Source organism: Panthera pardus, unplaced genomic scaffold (assembly GCF_024362965.1).
Source record: "Panthera pardus isolate Hobbes unplaced genomic scaffold, ASM2436296v1 HiC_scaffold_25, whole genome shotgun sequence".
Lineage (NCBI taxonomy): Eukaryota > Metazoa > Chordata > Mammalia > Carnivora > Felidae > Panthera > Panthera pardus.
Window position 1 is genome coordinate 86,529,324 of NW_026526821.1, and position 12,428 is coordinate 86,541,751.

Genomic DNA, 12,428 nt, shown 5'->3' on the forward strand with positions numbered 1-12,428 from the left:
GATTTACTTGTTTAAAAGATTCTTTTGGGCTTCTGATTCTGTAGAAACATGTTAGCAGCCTGGATCTAGATCTTTCCACTCCTTGTAGAACATAGACCAACAAGGAAAACATATGACCACAGACCCACAAACAATATCTTAAGTGAAACTAAGGAGGCAGAGAAACTTACAAATTCCACATTGAGTGGTATTGGATGGGAGGTCAACAGAGAACAGTCGGGAAGAATGGGGTGAGAAGTGGGCTGGTGGCACATCTCAGAAATTGCCAGCAAATATTCACTCTGAGAAGAGCCACACCCTGCATAGAGTCTGCTGTGAGGACTGGACAAATGTGGGAGTGCTGAGAGATACGTGAAGTACCCGGGGTTCCAGAGGTCTTTTAGAAAGCAAGTTACGGGAGCTCTTTGAAAGGCAGGAATTAGGTTCCTTAATGTAGCGGATGAAGGAACTCAGGTAGCTGAGAGCCTGCACAAAAGTCCCGAGCAAGGTCACATCCCAAGAGAGACAATTTATTGTAGCCTAAGGAGGAAGTGAGAAACCTAAATGGGGTCCCTCTCTTTTATTCTCCTGCTGGTACTTTGTCTATGAAAATCCAAAGGTTTCAAATACAAATAAATAGAAAGGAATAAACACAGCCCTTGTGCAGACACTCTAAAAATAAGAGTAGCCAAGCTTACTTAGAGTTTCCCTGGAGTAAACACACAAGAAAAATGTTCCCACAAAGCAGCTGCCAATATAACATTCTAATGTGAATTTAAAAAACAAAGCAAATGCAGCTAAGAAATACTAGAATTCTCACACCTTTCAGGATGGCTAAGATAAAAAACACAAGAAACAGAATGTGTTGGTGAGGATGTATAGAAAAAGGAATCCTTGTGAACTGTTGGTGGGAATGCAAACTGGTACAGCCACTGCAGAAAACAGAATGGAAATTCCTAAAAAACTGAAAATAGAATACCATATGATCCAGTAATTCTACTATTAGGAATTTATCCAAAGAATACAAAAACATTAATTCAAAGAAATATGTGCACTATGTTTATTGCAGCACTAATAGCCAAATTATGGCAGCAGCCCAAGTGCCCGCCGACAGCCAAATGGATAAAGATGCAGTGTGTGTACATAACTCAGCCATAAAAAAAAATATATTGCCACTTGCAACAACATGGACGGATCTAGAGAGTACAATGCTAAGTGAAATGAAAGACAAATGACTTGACTTATATGTGGAATTTGAGAAAAAAATAAATGAACCAAAGAAAAAATAGTGAAACCAAAAACAGCCAGACTCTTAACTATGGAGAACAAATTGAGGGCTACTGGAGGGGAGTTGGATGGGGTGGGAGGAGATGATGGGTTAAATAGGTGAAGGGGATTAAGAGTACACTTCATCTTGGAGCACTTGGGTGAGCGTCTGACTTCAGTTCAGGTCACGATTTCAGTTTGGTTTGTGAGTTCCAGCTCCACAATGGGCCCACTGCAGTCAGCACACAGCCTGCTTCGGATCCCCTGCTCGCGTACTCTCTCTCTCTCAGATACAATATTAAAAAAAAAAAAAATAGAAGAGTACATCTATCTTGATGAGCACTAGTAATGCATAGAACTGTTGAATCACTACTGTACATCTGAAACTACTATCACCGTATGCTAACTATACTGGAATTAAAAAAAAAAAAAAAGAAGAATTCAGGGAAGTTATGTCCCTGAGGTAAAACAGAAATTGGTATTAACCTAGGACACAAAACATGACAAAACCATTTCAGAAATGAAGACTAAATTAAAAGGAGCACAAGTGAGTCTGGATAGCACAGGAAGCATGTTCAAGGAACAGAGATTAGAAATGAGAAAAGCAAACAAAAAGATAAAAACAATTAAGAACAAATGATGTAAACAGATGACAAGCAGAGGAGATCCAATATACGATATCCTAAGCAGTGGAGTAGTACAATTATTTATGAATGTAAGTTAGGAAAACTTTCAAAACATCTTAGTACATGTATTTGGCCCAGAAAGGGAATATTTCCTTTCAGGTAGGATTTCCTCCCAACATTAAAGTCTTCTCACATCCTCCACCAATGGCTCACTCTGGATTATCTACGTTGCCCGATCTATCAGATAATCAAGTTGAGCCCTCTCACCATTAATCTGGACTGGCTGCCAAGTTGCTTCACAGCTGCTATCCAGGATTCCCATACTGGATCCCATTCCTAGACATGTATTTTTTTATTTGCTCTCATTTTAATGGAATTTATCTAGTAACTGAGAATCAGCGAATTCAGGAAGAAAATCTTTTGAGAAGTTGCAGGTCAAAAATGTCTATTCTATGGTCACCCATGATAGCACGTGTGTATAAAATATCATTGGATACAGAACTCAAACTTTTGAAGACACTACCCCATGGATCCCTAGTTTCCAATGTTACTGTTACTATTCTCGATTCTTTTGATCTATGGTAAACTTTATTCTCTTTATGTTTCATGTCCTAAAATTTCATGGTGGTATGCTTTCTGACGGGTCTTTATTATTTATTGTGCTAATTTAATAATAGCCTTTTTTCAATCCTGAAACTCATCACTTTATCAAGGAAATTTTATTTTCTAATAAATTTCAACCACTGCCTTATTTTCTCAGTTCTCTTCCTTAGAACACCTATTGGTTGTATTTAAACTTCTGAATTTATCCCTATTTATTTTTCCCCCTCCACTTTTGATTGCTGTTCTAGAACACTTCCTTGTTTTTTAATATTCTCACTAAATGTATTATTTTAATTTCTGACATTTTACTAAGTATCTCTTCCAATTTCTTAGAGTATCCTCTTTTATCTGAGGTTATTACACTTTGAAGTTTTTCACATTCCTAACAATTGCTTTTTGTTTAGACCTTTCAAAAAGTTTTTCCTCAATTTCTGGTGATCTTTAGCAGTCTTTATTTAAAAGTGAAGCATTGCGGGGGGCACCTGGGTGGCTTAGTTTGTTTAGTGTCCAATTCTCGGTTTCAGTTCAGGTCATGATCTCCCGGTCATGGGATCGAGCCCTTTGTCAGGCTCTACGCTGGGAACATGGAGCCTGCTTGAGATTCTCTCACTTCTTCTCCCTCAAAATAAATGTATTAAAAAAAAAAGTATGAGCGCTGGCTCAGTTAGAAGAGCATGTGACTCTTGATCTTGGGGTCATGAGTTCAAGCCCCACATTGGGTGTACAGATTGCTTAATAAACTTAAAAAAAAAAAAAAAGTGAAGCACTAAACATCTGTTTGGAAGACTTGTGTACATAGGCAGGACTTACTGATTGGCATTCTCCACTGTAAAGGGATTTGTGGCCAGTTGGCTTTTTGGTAGGGACCTTCAAATGTCAGCATCTGTCTTTTCTTTCAAGAGTTGTTTATTTTTTCCATATAAAGATCCTCCAAATCCTGCATGGTATATATAACCATGGCTGTTGGTACTTTAGAACTGAAAAAGGATAAGCAGCTTTGAATCTCATTTACCCAGTATTAGTAAAATCGTATTTAATCCCTATTCCTAGCCTAGTAATCCTGAGTCAGATGTCTAAAACTTTTTCCTTTTTTAGTTGAATTACTATCAGAACAGCTTCAGCTGCCTCCAACGATGGAGACCATAATATAAAATCCTATTCAACTGAGACATATTTACATACATTTTATTAAGGCTGTTAAATTAAAATGTGTTGTTTTGGAGATAAGTTCTTCCAGTTCTAAACCCAAAAGTAAAAATGCAGTGATTGGAAAAAATGGAATAACCCTTACAAAAAAGTGATTTTATTTTTAGAAATCATTGCTCTTCCATTCAAAAGATTTTTTTTTTTTTTTAAGTAATTTCTATACCCAACATGGAGCTTGAACTCATGACCCTGAGATCAAGTGTCACATGTTCTACCGACTGAGCCAGTGAGGATTTGCTTTTTAATTCCTACAAGCACACTTTACTTTTCCAATGTAACTGTAACCTAAAGAGCACTCCACAGCACATAGCGAATGTAACTTTCTTTGTATATGTAATCTAGTCCCTGCCAACTGCCTTCTCAAATGTCAACTGAACTCTAACACATACAAAAGGAAGACAAGCCAAGCACAGGGACAGAACAGGAGAATAAAACTGGAATGTGGAACTCATTTTCAACAGGGAGATAATATCAACAAGGAAAATGAGATCCTGGTTTCATAATGAGTTAAATCTATGTAATGCCAATTCTTTGTGGTATTAAACAGTAACCCAATGAAAACCATGGTTTCTGGAATAAGATTAAAAAAAAAAAAAATACCTGAGTGAATATAACAATATCGCTAGACCAAAAAAATCTTTCACACACAATAATCACTGCAAGAAGATCCCACAGGTTATAGAAAACATAAAGGAACTTTAATATCCAAACAGTCAGGGCAAAGAATACTGGATTAATGACCCATTCAATGTGTATCACTTCAGGTTCTTTACAGTACCAGATGTATTTTATAGTAATCTGAATGAATATTGCAGACAATGAAGCCATTTTTAAAACTTTAATTTCCTTACCTGATACTAATACCAGTATGATTTTTAGGCTAAAAAATCTTTAAATGATTCAACACTAGGAGTAAGATTTAAACCAAAGTTAGCAATGTTCTTGAAATGTCAATTTGTTCAGTAGTAACTTTTTGAGAAATACCACTTTCTTCTCAAAAAGTAGTCAATGTACACTTTAAGACTTGTGCAATAAGAAAATATACTGACTAGTAAAAAGTATTATTAAGATAGTCAAAATGAAAGAAAAATTATACTTTTGTTTAAATTACTTATGCCCAAATAATTTACCCTGCAGTCCACAGGTGTACAGGAAATAAAGTATTTTTGAGTAAGAAAAATAACGAGGGTCCTAAAATAGAAACATAAGCCAGAAGAATCTAAAAATAGTTTCCTGATAATTTATTTATTTATTTTTTTGAGTATTTCATTTAAGCTGCTTCTGGTTGCATGCCCTGATCTGTAAAATTTAACAAGGAAATAAAATTCCCAAGTATTTAAAAAATTTACTCATCTTCCATAAAGCAACTTTTAATGTATCAACACTTAAAAATACACAGTGACTTAATGAAACATCAGTACAACTGCATAGAATTGAGCTCCAGAGAATTATACACTTATGAGTTGTCTTTCCTGGGCTCTGGTTTACATGAGTATTGGCTTTAGAGACCACCTTAATTTGCTCCTACCTGGAAAAGACAGTTCAGGAAACCAAGATTTCACAGGCTTTTATCTGTTGCTAAATACTAGGAGCTCTCTGAAGGTCTTAAAAACAACGGAACCATCCAAATATGTATACTGGGGACTCTTCCCCTTTGTGAGTCAAGGAAGAATGAAGTTTGTGACTTTCACTGAAAACAAAACAAAATCTCCCACAACTCTTTGACGACACTCTGAAATGTACTAGAAATTTCAAAACTAGAATAATGCCATCAAAGATTAAACCTCTTAATGCTCGGAGCCACCCCAAAATAATAAAATTGGGAACTCCAGGAAAACAGGTACCAAAAGAATCAAAATAATGATTGCACTGAGGATTCTCCTCTTTGAAGGCTGTTTAAGGAGGTAGGATTTTAAGGTTTTTTTTTGTTTGTTTATCTTTTGGCCTCTGAACATTTAAAAAACACTTTGCCCGGCTGGTCCTTCAGGCTAATTTTGAAGTTCAAAATGAACCCCAAGCCTGATGTAGGATATTCTACAGTTTCACAGCTATCATTTGTACAAATTGATTCACTCTTTTTGAGTAAATATAACTAGAAAATGGCAAATTAATATCTTCCTTTACATACAACTTTGTGTCTCAAAATTCTTGAAAAACAAGAGCAGATGACTTTGTATTCAAAGACTACCAAAGTGTGTATTTGATATTCACATGCAAACAACTTAGAACCTTATAAATCTCCTGTCAACTCTGCAGGATGCCTTTAAGAAGGAAATGACCTACAAAGCTTGCTAATTGTGCAAAATATTAAACTGCTAAAACATTTTACAGAATGAAACAGTACATGTAAATGTAGAAGTTGACACATGGAATTAACACGGGCTCATAAGAACTTATCACATTTCAGAGATTTTCTTTAGTAGCAAGTTTTTGTTTTTATATTTCCTGGTACACAGCAAAGTATATCACAGAAGATAAAAATCCTTTTAAACAAATCCAAGAGGGAATTCTTGAGGCACCTTCTCATATAAAACACAAAATGAATGCAATTATCAATCCATCTGAGAAAAGTTTTCAAACTAAGTGAACATCATTTTTTTCCATTTAAGTATATTTTACAGAAATTTAATAAGGCAAGACAAATTTGTGAAAAATGTAGTTACAAAAATGATGTAAACTAATAATTTATATTTAAAAAACCCCAAGGGAAAACAGTGGAGATGGGAGAGTTCAAACAATGCCTTAAAAACAAAAAACAAAACAAAAACCCCTAAAACAGAATTGTGCACAAGCTGAAGATTACAAAGAACTTCTAGACTCTGCACAGTTTTGGTTCTTCATTTTTTTTTTAACATCTTTATATTACATGTTTTAAATCATATCAGGAATGCAAACTAGAACTGCACACTACTTTAGTGGAAAAAAGTTCAACATTGTGCAATTTTCTGCCTCTTAATTTTAAAAAAGTGGCAGCAATCCCTGCATTTGTATTTGAAACAAGGATCTGAGAAACTTTATCAAAAAAGGTAATGAAGGCAAAAATTGGCAGACATCCAGCATCTTGTTTCTTTTTAAAACAATGTGGATGATAAGTAATTTCATGATTAAAAAAATGAATCTTTTAAATAAATACATTGTATCTGACATTTGCACTGACTGATTTGATAAATCTTTTAAGTAAACAACGGCTTTACTACACTCCCTGTAGCCTCAAGCCACTGGCTTTAGATTATGGAGTCCTTTTTTACTGGGTTTCATACCCTGCCACTCGATACCCTGCAGGCTGATTAGGCAACATGCTGCCATTCTGTCCTGGAGGTGGCTGCACTCCGTAATTGGGTCCCATCCATGGTGCCGAAGACTGTGTCTGACTGGTAGAAAACATGAAAGGAGCAAAGAGGGGAAATCCACTGATTAAAATAAAATGTAATGCCAAGAAGTAACATATACAAAGAAAATACACTTTCCTTAAGCCCAAATATAAGAGTAATGGTTATGCCAGAGAAAGCAAAGGCAAAAGCTATTTTTCCTAAAAACAAGCATCCTGGGGTGCTGGGTGGCTCAGTCAGTTAAGTGTCTGACTTTAGCTCAGGTTATGATTTCACAGTTTGTGAGTTCCAGCCCCGAAATGGGCTCTCTGCTATCAGCGCAGAGCCCACTTTGGATCCTCTGTCTTTCCTGGTCTCTCTGCCCCTCCCCTGCTCACTCCCAATCGCTCTCAAAATGAAATAAAAAAAGCCAAAAAAACCAAGCATCGTCACAGGTTTAATTTATGCAGTTTAATTTTGTTAGTTTAATACAGTTACAAAAAAAAAATACCCTTTACCTGTAAACATTTATCCCCTTTGAATTCAGAAAAAATTCATTTCTAATCTCAAAAAGGAAAACTGTCCACCTGGGTTGGACATACACTGAACAAACAACTACTCGAAAGAAACAATCATTTGGTACAGTAAGGACTAGCATTTTTATTATTCAAAGAAGAAATTAAAACAATTATTAGCATATGTAAACTCAATTTTTTTCAACATTACAAACACAGGACTCTTTTTATTTTTACTTTTTAGAAGATTTTGTTTCTAAGTAATCTCTACACAACAACATGGGTGTGAATTTACAACCCTGAGATCGAGTCACATGCTCTAATGGCTGAGCCAGCCAGGCACCCCAAAAATGTAAGATTATTTTAAAATAGAAACTAAGAACTATTTTAATTTTCAGTGTTTCAAAAATTTAAATAAAATTTAATAATTCAGGGTGTATAAAGAGGCATCCATATAACAGTGTGTGCATAAATCCTTTTGCACAGAAAAATAAAGGCATAATGAATAAAACAACTAGCATCAAAATAACTGTATGCAAGAATGGCTAAATGATCTTTAGTCACATAAAAAGCTTAGTAAATATTAAGCTCTCATTTTCTTAAATATTAGTTGATTCATTATCAAGCATTACCAAAAATCTTATAACACTGGTTATACCTCAAGGCAGCACATTTCCAGACAAATTTTTAAAGAAATACACTTAAAACTATACATTAAAAACCACTCTAAACTAAGTCCTTGCTTTAGACTGAGGACCACATTACTTATTAATTACTTAAAATCTCTTCCTAAGTTCTTGACTTTTTCAAAGGCTAATAATAAAGGAAAAGAGCAGGTATGCTTACTTAAATCCCTGTTGATTCCACGCCTGGCCATACATTCCATATGCAGGTACTTGCCAACCATTAGGCATATACTGGCCAATTTGTTGTGCATTTCCATACCACTGGCCCCACTGGCCATAAGCTTGTGGATATCCAATCTGATTCTGCTATTAAAATTTTAACAGGTAATTTAGTATTATTTGAAGTTGTATGTACACATACAGTCCTAATATACCACAAATATATAGCCATAATACATAGGGCCATCATTACAATTAAAATGAAAGGACGGGCACCTGGGTGACTCAATCAGTTAACCATCCAACATTGGTTCAGATCATGATCTTGTGAATTCGAGCCCCACACTGGGCTCTAAGGGGTTAGCCCGCTTAAGATCTTGTCTCCCACTCTCTGTCCCTCCCCCAACTCGAACGCACGTGCCCTCTCTCTCAAAAACATTTAAAAAAGAAAAAAAATAAAGGATAAACAAAAGCTTATAAAATGAATGCTAAAAAAGAAAAAGAAGTGAAGTTATAGTGCTGTAACTCTACATGATGCTCTGAATGGCACATTCTGTAAGGTAGCAGGTAAGGCCCTAGTAATAAATATTAAACACCCAGTATAATGTTTAAATGTTTTGTAAACTAGATAGGGAAGATTTAAAAATTACTTATTCCTATATTCAGTTTACCTAAGAAACGTACATAGTTTAGGATTTTCCTACTCTTGTCTTGGTGCTCCATTTACAGTTTCCTCACAGAAATTTTTATGGGATTACATTTGAAACCACTAAAGCTGCCTGGAAAAACAAAAGCAGCAAAAATCTAGAAGAAAATGCCAAAGCTCTAAATATGTTTATAGGTTTTGTTTCAACTAAGTCAAACATGCTTGTGAGTTCTCCAAATAGTATGTGAATAGATCTACCAAGTGTTAAGAAAAAATTGAATACCCTGCCAGGTAAACTACCACTCTAGAACTGTAATACATGTAACAAGAGCCCTTATAGATAATCACTTTAGCTAGAAACAAGGACTATCAACAATTTCATTTTTTAAAAATTTTTTTGAGAGAGCGAGCGAGCGAGCGAGCATGTGAGAGCACGTACATGAGCTGGGGAGGGGCAGAGAGAGAGGGAGAGAGAAAATCCCAAGTAGGCTCTGGAATGCAGCACAGAGCCCATCTTAGGGCTTGATCTCATGAACTGTGAGATCATGACCTGAGCCAAAATCAAGAGTAAGCCACTTAACCGACTCGGCCCCAGGCATCCCTCCAACAATTTCATTTTAAAATAACCTATTGTTAGCCCAGCAATTACCTGAAAAGTCAAGAACCCTCTCACCTGTTGCACAGGATTTATCATGTCAAGAGTTTCTTTGCCCCAGTAGCATTTCACAACATGGCCTTCAATGGTAGTTCCATTAACAGAAACGATTGCATGTGCTGCACTTTCATGTGAATTGAACCTATTGGAAATAATACTAAGAATCACCAATATTAACTGTTTAAAGTACTTATGAACAAAGTCTATTTTTAAAAATCAAACTGAGCTTGACATAAAACAGGTAGTTCATACAAAAGAATACGATTGTTTATTTTCTTTGCTATATTTTTTTTTCAAAAGTCTTATAGTTTTGGAGAAACTTCTTAATAGATAATGTTTTATTGGCCTTGTGGTAACAGGGAGGGAACCAATTAAAAAACAGTGGCAAATACTGCTAAATGCTAGAGAAATTTCTATTTCTCTAACCAAGGTAAATTTTTAAGAAAACTACTAAGTTAAACATTCAAACATTTTTTGGGAGAAAAATTTTTTTTTCGAATAAACCACCCATACCGAACAAATGAATATCCTTTATCTGGAAAGACTCGAATTTCCATTATTTGTCCAAATGGTGAAAAAGTCTGACGCATTAGTTGTTCTATTAGACAAAAAACAAACCACACTAAGTTATATAAAATCCTATACAGATATTAAGCTTTTCAGTAAAAACATTAACCTCAAGATGACACACAAGTAAATTTCCCATACCTGTCAGTCCAGAAGTGACACCTCCACAGTATACAGTACAGTTGCTTGGACTAGACTGATTTACAACTTCATCATACGACAGCTGTTTGGTGTTTGCTGGGGAGGGAAAAGTTTAGTATTTTAAACTCATGAAATGAAATGTTCAGAAAGAGAAAAGTAACATTGACTACACTACTATAGTGGTAAATTTTACCCTGACCAAAATGCGTATAGAATACATACTACATTTGCTTGAGGATTAATCCCCCCGCCCAAGATTATCTAAAAAAAATTACTCAATATTCTCTCTTTAATAGGAGACTTGACATTAGAAATAATATCATTTATTATTTAAAATCACAAAAATGAAAACTAAGTACATTTTCGACAGTAGTCTTGATTTGCTTCTCATCTATTTCTGCAATAAGTCTCCAGGAACAGCTCTAACATTTAAAATCTAGCGTATTTTCCTCCAAAATTCCACATTTCCTTTTCTTCTCCAATACACCTACACTCATATGTACTCTTTGGAGCTGGAGGCTTTCGGGTTGCCCAGTTAGTTCTGATTTGTCTTCCACCAAGCCACTGGCCACCCATCTGCTGAATGGCATTTTCGGCATCCTGTTCCGCACATTAGAAATGACAAAGAAGCCACTATTAATTGATGTTGAGTGACTACAAGCAGTAGAGAAAATTCAGCTGTTTTCACAATGGTTTTCTGAATGAAAATGCTTTATTTATAAAATACACAATAGTTAACTTGCATTTAAATAAGTAAATTTTAAAAATACACAATATATGATAGGTTTCTTAAAATGTAATGGTGCTTTTAAATTATCTTTCTTTTATTTGGATATCAGACTCTGGGAATGTTAATTCCCTAAAAAAGTTCAAAGCCCCTTATAAAGTTCATTAATAACTCAGACTGTGGATGAAAATCTCACTTTACACAATCCAACAAGCTTCTTAATGACAGTATTTCATTTCTCATTCATCTAACAAGTAAACACTGAACATCTACCATGTTCTAGGTAGGCATCAGATTAAGTGCTAGGGATTCGCTGGTTAATGAGACAGACATGGTCTCTGCTGCCTCAGAGCAGACATTCTTTTGGGGCCACAAATTAAATTATCACAAATTGTGGTAAATGCCATGACAGAGGCAAAAGGATGGGATAGAGAATATGGGCTTTGGGATCTACTTTAGACAGCATGATTAGGGAAGGTCTCTCTGAAATATAACATTTACACTGAAATTGAGAGGAACAGGAGCTAGCCAAGTCAAAACGTCAGGGAAGAAAGCCCTGGTGGAGGGAAAAGCACTGCAAAGTATGTTATAGCAGGAAACAGTTTAGTATGTTTGGAATAAAAAGGCATGTTAAAGGCAACTAGTTTTAGTGGAATCTAGTGAGCAAAAACAGGTACCAGAGGAAAATATTAAAAGATTTTAAGTAGGAGAGTGTCATGATCTGATTCATGTTTTAACAGGGCCATTCTTAGCACTAGGAAGAGAATGGCTTACAGACATGGGTAGTAATAGGAAAAAGACACTCTGAAACTAACTCAATACCTACAGTAAAAAAAAAAAGCTGGTGACTAGGATTAGTGCAGTAGCAGTGCATATATCTACAGGAAGACTCAACAGAACTGTGGTGATGCACAGTAAGTAAAAGGGGAGGAATCAAAGATAACCTATGTTCCTGCATGGGCAGTAGGGAGGACAGTGTTAGTTAGCATTTACTGAAATAAGAAACCTAGGAGGGAGGAGGAAAACAGTTTGAGGAAGAAACAAAGAGCTCCATTTAAGACACATTAAGTTTGATGGGGCACCAGGGTAGCTCAGTTAAGCATCCAACTTAGGCAGGCTCAGGTCATGATCTCACAGGTTTGTGAATGGTGAGCCTGCATCAGGCTCCCTGCTGTCAGGGTGGAGGGAGCCAGCTTTTGATCCTCTGTCCCCTGTCTTTGCCCTTCCCCTGACGGTTTCTCTCTCTCAAAATAAACTAAAAAAAAAAAAAAAAAAAAAAAGGACACATTATGTTTGAGATGTAGGACATCTAAATTAAAACTATTTGTTAGTAAGCATGGTGCA

At 35.7% G+C, this 12,428-nt stretch overlaps 1 protein-coding gene across 14 annotated transcripts in view; it reads right to left on the minus strand.

Annotated features, from left to right (window-relative positions):
• Nucleotides 1-4,356: 4,356 nt before the first annotated feature.
• TIA1 (TIA1 cytotoxic granule associated RNA binding protein) overlaps nucleotides 4,357-12,428 on the minus strand; it is a 32,915-nt gene continuing 24,843 nt past the window's right edge. For 10 of the 14 annotated variants that reach the window (XM_019441054.2, XM_019441027.2, XM_019441072.2 and 7 more), the window contains 6 exons: nucleotides 10,849-10,957; nucleotides 10,358-10,453; nucleotides 10,163-10,247; nucleotides 9,668-9,791; nucleotides 8,350-8,495; nucleotides 4,357-7,051 (listed from right to left, as the gene is read on the minus strand). In XM_019441054.2, coding sequence (XP_019296599.1) covers nucleotides 6,925-7,051; nucleotides 8,350-8,495; nucleotides 9,668-9,791; nucleotides 10,163-10,247; nucleotides 10,358-10,453; nucleotides 10,849-10,957 — 687 coding nt within the window. In that variant the 3' untranslated portion in view covers nucleotides 4,357-6,924. Of the gene's footprint in view, nucleotides 7,052-8,349; nucleotides 8,496-9,667; nucleotides 9,792-10,162; nucleotides 10,248-10,357; nucleotides 10,454-10,716; nucleotides 10,958-12,428 lie in introns of those variants that run through there. The other 4 variants (XM_019441036.2, XM_053890766.1, XM_019441091.2 and 1 more) reach the window with 2 other exon arrangements.